General features: G+C 34.4%; 1 protein-coding gene across 2 annotated transcripts in view; it reads right to left on the bottom strand.

Moving 5' to 3' along the window:
- NPLOC4 (NPL4 homolog, ubiquitin recognition factor) overlaps window positions 1-16,028 on the bottom strand; it is a 59,313-nt gene that overhangs the window by 16,597 nt on the left and 26,688 nt on the right. For both annotated transcript variants that reach the window (XM_051995384.1, XM_051995385.1), the window contains exons 12-13: window positions 11,374-11,534; window positions 1,593-1,664 (exon numbers count right to left, since the gene is read on the bottom strand). In XM_051995384.1, the coding sequence (XP_051851344.1) occupies window positions 1,593-1,664; window positions 11,374-11,534 (233 nt within the window). The remainder of the gene's footprint in view (window positions 1-1,592; window positions 1,665-11,373; window positions 11,535-16,028) is intronic.

Here is a 16,028-nt window from a genome sequence, read left to right as displayed (position 1 = left end):
ACTATCTCCCATATCTGTGCCTCTATATCTCAACAAATCTGAAATCCATTTCTTCCCCAACTTTTTCTCCCTCATGAAGCTTTACCTGATTCCCAACTGAAAGCATCCTCCCACCATAACTATCTTATACTTAACTACCATGTATTTATTCTCTTGACATTTATCTTATATAGCTTCATATACGTAATTGTGGTTTCTCCTGAAGATAAGTTGCTTGAGTAATAATTGCTTCATTCTCTTGTGCACCTAAAAAAGCATATGGCACCAAAGGGAGGAGAAGAATGAAGTCAGAGCAGGGGTGATCACTTGGGAAAATACTGAGGAGTGGAGAGATAAGATGTCATGCAAGGGATAAAGATTTAGTAAATGTAAAAATAAGAGTATAGTAAATGATAGGCAGTGATGAAATAGGAGATTGTGAGTAGAAAAAAAAAAGACTTTAAAAGTTCTTGATCACGTCAACTGAAAGCTTATGAGTGAAAGAAAATGTACTTAAGATGGAATGACAAAATAGGTCTGGGAACTGATGAGACTGAAAAAGTGGGAGGTTAAAGACATCTACATATATGCTCCTAACATAAGGACCCTAGATTGGGGTAGAAAACTGAGCCATATATTGAATTCCTTAAGAAAGGAGAAATGATGATTTTGGGGACTAGATAATTGCTACCAGCATCTTGCTATGCCAACAGAAAGGACCTCAAAAGGAAGACAGATTTCTTGAATAATAGTGGCAGATAGAAAGTTTGAAAGTGATTATGGGGGGCAACAAGTATTCCAACCTTATCCCCAGAACCAGTAAATCAAGGTTGTATGAGAGAAGATAAAGGTATAGCCAGTCCCATAAAAGATGACCAAGGATACAGCTCTCATCCTGGGAGCCAGATCTCCATGTGGAAAGAGCACAATGGGTCTACAATGAAGGGAAGCTATTAGTTATGAAAAAGGAGTTCTTGAGGGGGCAGGGCAAAGAAGGAGTATATCTGAAGAGCACTGGAAGATTAGAGCCAGGATGAACAAGGACAAGAAAATTTTAACAAAACTATTTTTTTGGAGAGGAAACCAAAAAGATCAATTATTTCCTGGGTTTCTGGAAAACCAGAGAGAGAATGGACTGTTTTCCTGCAAGTAAAAATTGTGAAATCATGGGCTTGAGACCAGATTTGACTTCTTTGAAGAAAATATCAACACATCAATATTAAAGACCTTTTAAAATAGGTATACTGGTAAGAAATTCAATATCTTGACAAGAGTAGCCAAACATTACTTCTTAAGAGTGACAACTTCAACTTGCTTTATTTGGCTTTTTCATATCCACTCTCACAAAGTTTAAGATCAGTGACTTAAATATTCTGCTAACTGGGCAGGGGCAGAGGATTCTTCAGTTATTTTTAAGGAAATAAAACAAAATCCTGGAATTTCGTTTTTTTATTGAATCTTTTTTTCCCCCAGTAGGAACTTTTCCAGGCATGCTCAGAGCTCCACATCCATATGAAATGTAATCTAAATGTAATGTAAATCTAAATGTACTTCATGGTATATTACAGCTTCCAACACTAACCCCAAAGATTAAATATAAAGGAAACACTTACATCTATGATCAGATACTCCACTGGAAGGGGGCGGGCCAGCTGGGTGATCTCATTACCAAACTTATCTATGTCCTAAAAGAAAAAGAAGCCAGGGTTAAACACTCTCTTGATACAGAAACACTGAAGAACAGGAAATTTCTCCTTCATAGTCAGCCTTGGAATCATTTTCATTTTTTCTTAAGCTCATAACAAGAGTAAAATCTGCGTATTTTCATAACTGATCCATCTTCCATCATTTCTTGGAACATTTTAATATAGCTATAACATGGGAGAGAGGTTCTACTGGTTAACCACAAGACACTATTACTATTGGGAGTATGAATTTGACATTTCCCTGCTCCCCTCCCAAATGGTGAAGCTTCAGTATGGCAAGAGAGACCCTGTGAGCTGCCTAAGCAAAAAAGCAGGCAAGTTAATGATACTCAGCTCTTCCACTCAAGGTAGATTTGTCCCCTATAAGCAACATTTAATTGCTATTACCTAATAATCCTATGCCCATCCCTGAACACATTCATTTAAAAATCTTGAGTGGTAATAAACACATATACAAATGAATATACACATATGAAAAAAGTACAGAGATTGGGGAAAAAAAATTCTCTGACAATCTGTCAAACTCTAAACTTGTTTTGCTTTGTCAGATGCTTCGAACATAAAGTTTAATTATGGGGAAAAATGGCCAGCATATGTTCATTAATCAAAACATGACAATTAGATCTGATTTATGTCAAACATTCTGAATTCAAACATGGCTCAAGAAATAAATTCATAAGAACCGATGCTTTTCATTAAAGATTCTGCATGTGTGTGTGGGGGTAATTTTTCTATCTAAATCATCACTTATTATATAAATCATTCATTGAGTCATATAAATTATATATCCATAATTTCTAATTATAGGGCCCTATAATAAAGTTTATGTTATTAAGATTTTCAGACTCTGAAGTAGTTGTACTGAAGTATGCAGTATGGCTGAAAATCATCATCCAGCATATTAGCATCCTTCCTGGAAAATGTTCAGGGAGGCAATCATCAAGAGTTACTTGTAAGCCAAAACAATTCCGTTATCTGAATGAGAAATCCATCAGCCCCAATTTGGACTTCTCTCATTTTAAATTAAATATTCTGGCAAGAGGCCTTTTTGTACATTCATATCTATATTCTAACTTAATCTGAGTTGTTCTCTAATCTGATATTCTAATTCCATGCATTTACAGAGATTGATTTATCCTATCCCTGCCATCTCTGTAGGTAGAATACTTCTTCCCCAAATCAATATTTTAAAGAATCCTTCTCTTTTTCTAAGGTGTAGCTCAACCTCCAACTGAAAGTATATTTTCCCTACTCAAACTTATCTAGACCATTCTATCTGGCAGACTTTGGACATTAAATTTATTTGCTTTCTATAATAACAACAATAATCACTACAGCAGTAAGAGTTTAGACTCCTAAATTTCCATTCAAATGATCTCCCACCCAACCATTATGTGGAATAATTTGGAACTACGCCCATAAGACTACGAAACTGCTCATTACCTTTTGACTCAAATGTCATTATTAAGTTGGTAGCCCACAAAAAAATCAAAGAAAAAAGAAAAGGGACACATATAAAAAATTTCACAGTTCTTTCTGTGATAGCACAGAATTGGAAAACTGAGAGGATGTTCATCAACTAGTAAAAAGCGGAACAAATTATGGAATGTGATTGTGATAGAATAAGATTATTCTGTAAGAAATTTGATGGGGATAAATTCAGACAAATTGAGGAAGATTTACATGAACTGATGCAGAGTAAACAGAAATATGAGAACATTATACAAAATAACATCAAAATTATAATTGGCTTTGACTTAGCTACTTTGATTAACATAATCATTTATGACAATTTTAAAAGACTCATGAAAAATGCTCCAGAAAAAGAACTCTGAATACAGATCAAAGCTTATTTATTCATTTATTTTTCTTGCTTTTTAAATCCTCAACATGACTAATGTGGAAATGTTTTAACTGATTTCTTATGTAAAATGGACATCATATTTCTTGCCTTCTCAACCAGCCCCTATTCTACCCATTAAGAAGGTACATGTGAAGTTATGAAAAACATTTCCATAAATATCATGTGAAAGAAGATCACCCCCTATCAAAAAGCTATCAAGAAAAAAAAAGTTTAAAAAAAAAAAGATTTTGCTTCAATCTGTATTCTGACACAATCAGTTCTCTGGTATGGTCAGCATTTTTCATCATAAGTGCTTTAGAGAAGTCTTGGATCATTGTTTTGCTAAGAATAACAATATCATTCACAGCTGATCATTCCACAGTTTTGCTATTACTAGTACACAGTATATTTCACTTTTCTTGAATTCATGGAGGATTTTCCAGGGTTTGCTGAGAGTATCCTGCTCATCATTTCCCATAGAACAATAATATTCCATCATAATCACATATCATAATTTATTCAGCCATTCCCCAATTGATGGGCATACCCTCAATTTCCAATTCTTGGCCCTGAGAAGAGAGCTGCTATAAATATTTTTATACATATAGGGCTTCTTCTTGTTTCTGGAAATGTGTCACTTCTTCAGTATTCTCTTCACAGATGAAATGACTTTCCAACCAATCTGGATAAGCATCATTTATCCTTTCACATGACAGGTGGCTGTCTTTATAGGTTATTTTGTGGCAGTCAGGGCGACTGAGGGGGAAGGAAGCATTAGCTTATTTAGGTTCTATTAGCTTTGATAGGAATAGTCCAAGACATGGGATCTTTTGAGTAGGTTCTGAAGGCCCCCAAAGAAACAATTTATAGATCGATGTGATATGGTAGGCAGGAATCAAATCCAATCAAACTAAATCACCATTTCCAAAAATATGCTCTTGCCCCTACAAGAAATAACCTGCAACAGCACACATAATTAGCCCATCTGGAAATCATCTTCAAATCTAATTAAGTTCTAATATGCAGAAACATTTTTCCAGCACCTGTTCACTTTAATCTTTCTTCCCCTCTAGGGATTTTCAAGTTAAATGCCCCCTCTTCTGTGTATGGCAAGTGATTCCCACACAATTTAACTTCCTAAGTGAACCCTGTTTCCTGCTCCCCCAAAATAAGGGTACTTGAATCCCCTTCTTCCCTGGTGAAAAACAAGTAACTTTTCTCTCTCCCTCTTCCTTCGATTCAATGCTTTTTCCAGCTAATCCCTAACCCCATGTACCATTTTAAAAGGCAATTACATTTTATGGGCCTTAGCAAATGTCAGATGGAGTACAGTAGGAGAGAGATGTCTTAACTCTAAGTTTGGCAACCAACAAAGTGTCAGCAATTTTATTTCCACTTGTAGGAAGATACAAGGAAGAGTCAGAAATCAAAGATCCTCATTACTAAGCTGCCCTGCTCTCCGTTCTACTTAGAAGCAAAGGCACCGGATGGCAGGAGTCAAGAAAAAACACCCAGCAACACTAGTCGGGGGGGAAGAACGGAGAGAACCAAAAGCAACTTTCAATGAGACAAGAAAGCAGGAAATTCCACAAATTAGACAGCACCATCTTGTTTTAGAAAAGGAAAATGAGATAAGACACCAGCTTACTTTTCCAAAGCACTGTCAAGGAGGGAAATCTAGTGACACCAGCAGCTTCCTCTGGGATTTCCCAGCACAGAAAATCAAGAAATGAAGTGGAGCACACAAAGCATCACAGGAAAAACATCATCCACTGAAAGCCTTGGGTTAGTCTTTGCTAAAGTGCAAAGAACAAGATCATTGTTCTTTCATGTTTCTAGTTTGAAAACTAGGGCTCTACCTATTCAAGCAAGATAGTTTAAACAAAGGATCATTTTTCATGAGATAGGAATCATCTTAACTCAATCTGTCAGAATCTCCCTATTGGATTTAACTAATTCTGAACTTTTCTATGAAGAATTTACGTTACAAACAGGATCCTCTGTGGTGAAAAATATTTGCTCAAAAATTTGCACAGCTTGAGTAAACATGTGAAATGCATTGCTAAGCAAGTCATTAAATATTTACTGGACTCTTTTAACGTGCCTAGCATTGAGCAAAGCATTCAACTAAGTTCCCTCCTTGCTGTGAACTATTAAAGGTTCCTAATGGCCCAATTCAATACCCTAAAATTACAGATTACAAACAATGTTCATCCACAGAATCTTCCTCACTATCCTTTCCCTACCCTGAATATGGTGAACTAAAATTACAAATAAAATACACACTATAGTTCCAAGCTTATTATGTCAGAAGATTTTACTAAGCAAGTCAGAGGCTAGGGAAGCCAATGCTATTAAACCTAACCAGTAAAATCACCAACACTTAGAAAACAGAACTGTAATTCAGGCTCCTTTACGAGGTATCAAGAAGTCAATTGTGCTCCCTGACAAGTCTCCCTAAATTCAATTACTCAATCACACATCACAAAAATTTTTAAATTCCTTTTACTTTAAAGTTCTGGTTGGACAGTGAAGAGAAGATAAGTGCAGATTAACAAGACAATAATTACAAATTCCTACTAATGCTTGTGAAGCTCTGATTCTGATGCTGCCTGAGTCTTAAATTTTCTATTCCGGTAAACCAAGCTTGTATGAGAATTAATTTTTGAGAAGAAAGCATCTGGGGAGAAAACAGCTAGCATACATTATATAATACAGCAGGACTGGTGAACAATGTTACAAAGGCTAAGTGCTATGATGCTGAGCAATGTTAATGTTTTAGCAATGACAGTAAACTACTTCCCATATGTTGTGGAGACACACTTCCCTTCACTGAAATCTGTATAAAATGAGAAGTTTGTTCATCCTTCTGAACAGGAGAATCTTAAATAGCATATTCCACATGGCTTAATTTTTTATAAGGGGATTAGGAATAGTTCCTTTTAACTTTATAAACAGGGGCTGATAAGGTGTTCTGTTATCACAAAGGCATTTTGATAATAAGTGTGACTGAACTGATACATAAGATGCCTCAGAGTTGCTTTCTTTTCTATAATTTAAACCAGATCCTGCATTAGGTGAGGTTATAAAAACATCTCAAGTACTTCCAGGTGACAAACTGTATCCAACACTGACTGAAGAGTTTCAACATATGCTTTCAATATGTTTACCAAATCCTGTAGGCAAGAGAAAAAACATAAGGTCATATACAGTAGAGTCTGTATATATTCTTTTTCAGTGCAGGTACATAGTAAACAAGCAATTAAATGATTTTTCATTTATTCATTCAAGCCAAGTCTCCAACAAATGATAAATATTCTTCACATTTCCTGGGACCCTTAATGAGGCACAATTCTGCAGAATTCTTGGCTGTCTGGTTCTGAAAGTTGAGGAAGCAAAGGCCTATCATGTAAACTCAATGTATCATTCCAAGCTAATCAAAAAAGTCATCTGATATCAAAAGCTTACATACAAGCAAATTGGCTGAATTTTTAAAAAAGAAAAACATGCTTAATGAATCAATCGCAAGAATTTGTTAAGTACCTACTATGTGCCAGATACTGGGAAATAGATAAGAGATAAAATAATCCTATTCCCAGGGAAATGAAATGTTAGCTATTCAGCCTAGAAAGAATGTAGCCTATATTCGATATTTTCTCCAGGGTCCTCACACCAGAACAGTATAAATTTGAAAGGGCAAGCAAAAACTGCATGTAAATTATTCACAACCCAGATCTAAAAGTTTGGAATCTGGGGCATAGATACTCAAAAGAACCTGTATCAAAGACACACTTACCTGAGTTTCCTTGGAACAACTAAATGGAAAAGTCGGATATGTAACCTGATTAAGAACTTGAAATAGGAGATGTGCATTTCATGTCTATGATACAGTCCAGGTCTATAGACTGCTTACTGTAGGAATTAAAAAGATGTAAAACTACTATAAAACCAAAAATAGACAAAACTAAACTTTCTAGGGTTTGAAATGCAATTGTAATTTAACAGATAATGCTTCTGGAGGCTGATACTCAATATAAAGTTCACAAATAAAAAAAATAAATAGAACTTCTGGAATGTATAAATGTCTTTTCTGGAAGGAACAACTCCTCCCCCTCCCCCCCTTGATTATTTATTTAAAGAGACAGATTTAAATAGATTATTCTCTAACACATCAAAATCCTGCTGACTGGGCCAGAACTTATAACATGTCTGGTCTCAGGAGATCAATATGAAAATATCAAGAGCTCATGATGTACTCACTGATGTAGTAATGAGAACCCCCAAATAGGGAATGCAGGAAAGAATTTATAGTTAGATGGGGAGCAGGAAGGCTGTGATTCACATTATATCAAAAGGAGGAAATGGTTTTCCTTCTTCACTTGCTCATCTTATAACTGTCCAGATTAGTCAGGATCCAGGCAGTTGGTCTAAGAATGCTCAGGAAGAAGGAAGTTAAAAGCCAACATGTTGATGTCTCTTACCCATTCCATCAGAAACTGAATCTGATGGACAAGTCTTCAAAGTGGGAGTGGAGGTGGGGGGAGATCTGGCAAGATCCATAGTGGACCTGAATGAGAGGTGAGTGCCTAGATGAAATGGTCCCCTTGCATTAATTAACATCTTGTAGTGAGTTCTCTGGACATGAAAGCAGCAATAAAATGGCATCTTATTGTAAGAATAGCATCTTTACTTACTGCTGATACTGAAAGTAAAAAATTTTTTTAAAGTTAACACAAGAAAAGGCTACAAAAGTATTAATATAGTCTAACATATTTCCAAGGGTTTATAAATTTCATGTTTTACTTTTCTCTTCTCTCACTCCTCAAATCAATCCTCAGGTAACTTTTAGACATTCAAATCCAGTAGAATATTTGATATGATTATTATCAAATGTTACCTTGCCCCTAACAAAGAAAGTTATCAAGGAAATAGCATATATTATATGGAAATAGGAAAGGGTGCTTAAAATCTAGAATTCAAGAGAAAAACAAAACCAAAGAAATGTGTATCAACACTCTAAAAACTGACACTAACATCTTTATACTAAATAATATAAAAAATATACTTTCAAATTAGTTCTCAAAATTCATCTTTTGTTAAAAGAACCAAAAAAACTTTCAAAGAAAACAACCCTACATTTGCCCTTGGTTTTTCAGGCTACTGACTGGAAAGCTTGATTAAAATGCACTAACTGGATCCCAAATTTAAGTGAATAGTTGGTTAAGTTCGCTTTCAAGGTCTTCATCTATCAGGCTCTAAAAATGGGTCAAAATCACTTAACCACATGAATACGTTTTACAGGTTGGGCAACATTCTTTTGGAAGGTTCACCAAACGTGAAAGCTAGCCCCTCAAACTGGATGCTACTTTAATGAGTTTTCTGACTCATGTACAAATACTCTCCTATCAAAAGGCAGGAAAGTCTGCCCTATCAAGGCTGATAAGATAGCAGCACAAAAGCAGCAATGACAAAAAACTTTTCTCAGAGCATATGACAGACAAACAAAAAGGCTTAATGAGTATTTTCTCACAACTTATATGGAAGTCATTTTTTTTCCTCCTCTCCTCAGACTTAAGAGCTAAAGGCCATGGGAATGAGTCAGTCACAGGGGAGTCACACTTAGCTATAATTTTTTTTTTAAATGAGAGGAACATGGCAGAGCCTTAAACTCTTATTCCATTAGCACACAGACAACATAACTCCCCCGTCCCCCCCCCCCCATTTAAAAACAGGACAAAACAACAATTCATTTCTAGACAACAACTATTTCTAATTGTGAACAAAAATAAATCTTCCCAACAAATTGTGTTCCAGAAAGCGCAAAATATATTCTCTGGACACATTATACACAAAAAATGGGAAGGAACTCATAGAACTTTTTGGACTCCCTATCAATCTGAGTGGACAGATCTATTGCAGTCCACATCACTTACACCTCAGCAAGAGGATCTGTGCCACAGAAGATCATAGATTTGACTCTGACTAAACATGATGCCTCAGTAAGCCTGAGTGACTATGACTCCTTCACCCATATTCCTCTTCATTATATGAACTTATAAGAGCCCTTCTTATTCCTCAAAAACAAAACTAGCAGCATTCCAAAAGTTCAACAGCATTAGTTTATCCATTAAGTTCCTAAACTAGAAAATATTTTAAACTCAACATAATGAATCTCAGAAATAACAAAGGGTAATCAAATCTTCAAGTTTCCATGCAGATTATTTAAAAATGCAATCAAACAAAAAAAAAAACTGCAACCAACAGGGACTTGTAATGAAATATGTTTCCTCACCCAACGTACAAATTTATAATCCATCAGAGCTTGAAAATTTCCACAGAATGCTGTTAGTGTCTTGTTTATCAGTTTGCTCTAAAATAGAATTTTTAATTTAAAAATTCTTTTTTTGTTAATGGACCCCTTTGGTAATCCAGTGAAGACTAAATAATAACAATAATAATATTATTATTATTATATAATTATATTATATAATATATAGATTATATATTATAATATAATATTATTAATAAACAAGTAAAACAATAAAAGCAAAATAGTTTTTAAATGTAGAAAATAAAATGCATAAGAAATCAATTGTATTTAAGTGAAGTTATCAGAATAGGATCTTTTTTTAAAGTTCAGACTCCAGATTAACAGCCCCTGCTTAAAAGTAAAAGCTGATATAGACACCAATGTCTAGAATGTAGGTTTATTTGTCTCATGAAGAACTGTAAGAACTAGTACACCAGACTACACTATGACTAAAGTCTGAAACGAGTTAAATGATTCTCAAATTTAAACAATGGATCAGTAATTAATCAAAATCTTCATTTCTCAAATTATATCCAAGAGAAATATAAGAATATAGGAAATATATGAACTCAAGTCTCAATAATCCTCAAGTCTCATCAAGAGATAGTTGTTGAAAATATAAGACCAAAGGGATGTCAAAGAACTTCAAAGGACTACAGACATGAAAAAGACTGAAACATCATGAACTCTCTCTTTCCTTGTGATCAACTGCAGGGTTCAAATGATGGAATTTCTAGAAGCACAACCGCAAAAAAACAAACAAACAACCACTCATAGCATATAAGCAAAATGTAATAGTTTCATTAAAAATAGACTTCTATCACCACTGAACAGGTTTTCAAATCCTATCATTCTCTCTGAAGAAAACTGGAGGAAAAAGGTAAATACCATTAGTAATACAAGAACACAAGACTCTTATGTATCCTACTCCCAGCTGCAAGAGTAATCTGATTTTTTTAGCAACATAATAAAAAAAATCTTTCTTTTTTGCCAGTCATCACAGAAATCCAAGGGCAAATTCAAGAATAGGAATATCAAGACAATGGCAAATTTCACAAACGGAACAAGACAATGAAAATGACACATTAAGAGTGGAAAACTGATTCATGTTACATTTTTAAAAATCTATAATAAGCATTTCTTGGCCTCTAAAAAATTCTTTCCTTTAATTATTTATTATAATACCAAGTAGCAAGAGAAGCATAATTCCTGAACTATTCTATCATGTTTCATCAATGAATATATATATGCCTTGATATTTTCTGGCTTCTTCCATTTAAAGGAATCTTAAAGAGCTTTTGTAATGGTTTAATTTTTAACCACATCATTTTTACTGGTCAAAAGAAGAAACTAAAGACACAAAGATAAGATTGTATGGCTGATCATAATCCCAGATAATTTTACAGTACCTTAGTTCGTGGAGAGTTCTAATGTTAACGGTGATAGACAAATGGCTAATCACCTGATAGATGAGTACTTCAAAGTGAAGACAGCTGCCTATGTTAATTTACTGATATAAACCTCATACTTCTTACCTTATAGAACACATCAGGCACATACTGTTCACTGCTGGATTCCTTGGCATAACCCAACTCAGGGGCATCTCGACAGGGCAACAAGCACTCATCCCGGACCAATGCCATGCACTGATTAGATACCTGGTAACCCTCAAAATGAACTTGGTTGTCTGGGCCACCTGGAAGAGAAAGCAACTTTCAGAACAAACCCATTGACAGCGACTATGGGGAAAAAAAAAAAAAAAAAAATATATATATATATATATATAATAACTCCCTGATAACTGTTTAGCTGTTCTTCATCTTCAAAGAAGAAAGATAATTCCTCATAATTGAATTTAGTTCCATGTACAATTTGGTAAACTCTAAAATATTTTATTTAAAAAAATGTTCCAAAGCACACATTACTCAAAGATTGCTGTAAGTACACTCTAAGTTCACACATAAGCTACAGTCACTGGCACCTTCTTGTGAACTGAGGAAATAAAATAAAATAAAAATAAAAATAGAAGTAAATTGCCAAACCAACAACCTTTTCAATCTTCTACCTAATGTACTCCTTGTGGCATGAGGATGTATACAGGAAAGAGAAAGTACAAATGTCAGAAATCTCCAATTCTTCAGTGATTATCGGAAAAAAAGCACATGCTAGGAAGACTCAACTACAGAAAATAGTAGGTTACTCTTTTGTCACCCTCCTCAAAACAAATAGAACTGTTGAACTTGACATCAGGTTCAGGACATAACAACTTATATTTATAATATAGTGATTTACATATATTATCCCACTGAATCCCACTACAACCCTATAAAGAAATATTATTCTTATGTTGTGTAAGTGGAGGCTCAGCGGAATTAAATTATCTGCAAAAAGTTGCAGAGTTAAAAGATTAAAAAAAGATTAAACTTGCATCCACTCTTATCTCTATACTCTCTTTTCTCTCATTCTTTTTTCATCATACCATCCTGTCTAAAAGGATAAAAGCTGTATGAGAGGTCTAGTGAAGACAGGCTAATACTGGAATAAGCTCAATTCTTGAAATAAAAATGATTAAGAATGTTATTTTTAAAATATTTTAACTCATGGACAAATGCACCTTTTGGGAAATGGGAAGAGATCTTGTCTATCTATTTAGAGGAAGGCATCATCTATACAAAGCCAAAAATTATCTCTTTTAGTGATAGCTTAGACCCTTTCTCTTTGCATGTCCTTAGAAAATCACAGTATATTTTTGCTTTGCTTGCTATCACAAAAATGGAGGAGAATAAGTTTACTAAGAACAAGGGTGTTTGTGCAACTTCCAAGATCACCCACCTTCTGTTGGCTTACATTGGTTTTAGTGTCATGTGTTAAATTAATTGGGAAACCTAAACTCAGAAGGGGAAATGGTTGTCTGCATTCAAATGAATGGCAACTCCTAAAGGTCAGGCAATGTGATATAAACGTATATAGGACAAAGTGATTAAGCTACACACAAGAACACTAAGTTCTACTAGCTTAATGGGGGAGAAAAGCAGAAGGAGGAGATGAAGTGAGAAAAGGGGAGGGGAAGAAGAGGGAAGACCACTTGGTTAACATTTTAATCTGAATATTTTAATCTAAAGTAGTCATCAAATTTATCATTAAACAATAGAACACTGGAGAGAGAAAAAAACCTGACCTTTGAGAATGGGAGGAAACTGGAAAGTGTAAAATTGAAGGCTGTTAAAGAAAGCAAAATTAGTCCATATGGAGATACTCCAAAGATAAGTACAATGAGATAAACTATAAATTTCCCTGTCATGTGGACTATCAAGAAATTGAAGTTTTGATGGTTTACTTAATTATGTTGTTAAATTATCTGGAATTGACAATCTTCCCAAATTTTTTTCCCTAATCTTTCATTTTTTAACTTTCCCAGAAACCAAATATGGATTAAGACTCAGAGAAAGCCTGAACCAATTAACTATCATTTTCCTTCATAAAAATCTTTTAAGGTTCTACTTTAATTCACCATTTGGACTCAAAGGTCCTCAAAAGCCTGGAATGCCTAGGGCAACAGGGAGTTTACAAAGGTTACTATGCTAGCAGAAAGAAGAACTCTTAAAACATATTCTTTTCTATAAGTCATGCTGAAGTTTGGAATCTGAAGGGTAGCAAAGAAACCTAATAAGCCTTGCTGTAGTTGATCCAATATTTTTCTTTAGTTTAAAAAATCCAGCTCCTTCGAAGGGAGAAAAGAGCTACCTATAGAATTGCAAAAAGAAGAAAAAAAAAAAAAACAAGAAAAGAAAGAAAATGAGGGTCCCTAAAGCATTTTTTTAAATATGCAAGAAAAAACAAAGCCAGAAAAAAATAAAAGATAAGCAGGATAACTTTAAAAGTCACAGTGAATTTATTAAGCACATAAAAGGAAAAAATGTATATAACAGAGATTCACAATTTCACAATCCTCTTTTTCTGTTCTACTCTATGTAGAAATACTCAATTTATTTAGTGTTAATTAAGTTCTGTATAAAGGGGGGAAAAATGGGATCAGAAGATTTGAGTTTGAATCCTTCTTTGATGGCTTTATGGGCAAGTCATTTAACATTCAGAAACCTTGGTTTCCTCAAATGTATAAAAAAGGAATAATACTCTTTGTACAATCTACCCACATTAGGTTGCTATGAGAAAAATACTTGTAGACCAAAAAGTGTTACAGAAATGTGAAATTTTGTTATCTACTATATTATTGTGTTCTTTCAAGAAGCTACATCACTGAATCCATAGCTGAACTATGTGACCAACATTTCCTCTTTCAATAATGTTAACTAAAAGGTCACTTTCCTCTACTTTCCTTTTTCCAGACATAATTTTAACTACTGTTTTAGGTGCCCAAAAAAGTAAAAGCAAAATAAACACCACCAAAAAGAAATTTTAAAAAAAAAGTAGATTCCAAAGCATTTTGAGTGAGCTATTTGTGCCACCCAGTTAAGAGACAAAAGAAATTAAACTGAGAACATAGAATTAAACACAGAACATAGAATTCTCACTCTGGCTTTTGGAGTTACTCTCTGGTTCTATGAAACCACTGAAATTTACTGAACAAACCTCTTCTACCACTAAATAATTCAAGTTTCCAATATTCTGAATATAGTCAGAGAAAGGGCAGACAATGTAACAAACAGATGCTAAGGAATTTTATCCCCTTCACAATCTAAGCTAGCTAATTCTATCAACTAAGATTCATCCACTCTTACTTGGACATTTATTAAATTAAAAAATTAAAACCATTAAACTAATGAAAAGAACAGTTTTATCTTGAATATAATACTAATAAGCAACATAAGAAAATTAATTAACTTACATCAAAAAGAAAAATATAGATCATGAAAATCCTGAGCATTGAGGCAGGTCCAACGATACCCCTAAAGGACCCTCTCAAATCTATACTTTTAGAATTGATGACCTAACTTTGTCAAATTTCTTAACAACATAAGGGAATGAAATATTAAGAACATCGATCACTCAAAGCAGGATAGTCCAGTAATAAATACACAATAATATGTATGCTTTTTTAACTTTGTGCACATTATGCACAATCACTCTGTGAGACGAGTGCTACATATAGTATGGTATCCATTTTATAATGAGGAAACGGAGGCTAAAGGTTAAATGATTTGTCAAGTGCAGAGACTCAAACCCAAGTCTCCTGAGTGCAAGTCTAATTTTTTTCCAGTCTCTTAAGAGGTGAAGGTATATATGGCTTCCAACTCAGAAGAGAATTGTATTATAAATTAGTTTTTCAGACCTCAGAACCTTATCTGTTAGGTTTTCTATCTGAGAGATAAAAGTTATAAATGATTATTAGGTTCTTAAGTCAGATGATCACAAAAGTGTATTTAGCCTACAATGAAACCGGACTACAATTTTGATGTCACTAACAGACTCTGGCAGAATGGGTATATGGAAAAAAAGGAGGGAAAAGGCCTTTTCCTTTCAGTGACTCAAGGCAAAAATTTGAAAAAAGCCAATTCTCCTCTAGTATCCACCTTAACTTTCTTTATTCCTCCTTTCCTCTCTTTTCATGCCTCTCTCTCCAGCCCCACAATATTCACACTAAACGAGGTTTCTAACTTCCCACCTGATGCTCCTCAACTCTCCAAAGGGTTCCCTGCTTTAAAATTTCCCACTTCCTCTCTACTCAAAACTCCCACTCCCTTCAGGCAAGTTGAACTATACCAGATGCTAGAATAAAGACAATCTGATTGAACTAATTCATACAAATGTGTGAATGACTGCATGCCCCTTAGTCACTCAATGGTATTGGTATTTTTAAAGATTATGTTTGCCCAAATAGATGCTATTAAACTGTAGTATATGAACATAATGAAACATTATTGCAGTCTAAGAAATAGCAAACATAAAGAGTATAGGGAAGACTAGAATTGATGCAATGAAGCAGAACCAGTAAAACACATACACGTAAATGGCAATAATGTAAACAGAACAGGAAAAGAAAACCTTGACTGCTGCTTTCTACGGATTAAACTTGGCCCTGAAAAAGAAAAGAGAAAATACTTTTCCTCTTTCTTCACAGAAGTGGGAGCAAAAAGTATGAAACAATGCACATAGTGTCAGATGTGGGTATATTAAGTTGGATGAACTAATCTGTCCCCTATGGACAAAGGATGCCCTCTGAATCAGGAAG

Source organism: Antechinus flavipes, chromosome 4 (genome assembly GCF_016432865.1).
Source record: "Antechinus flavipes isolate AdamAnt ecotype Samford, QLD, Australia chromosome 4, AdamAnt_v2, whole genome shotgun sequence".
Taxonomy (NCBI): domain Eukaryota; kingdom Metazoa; phylum Chordata; class Mammalia; order Dasyuromorphia; family Dasyuridae; genus Antechinus; species Antechinus flavipes.
Note: the sequence above shows the minus strand (reverse complement) of the source record. Positions and strands in the feature narration are given on the sequence as shown.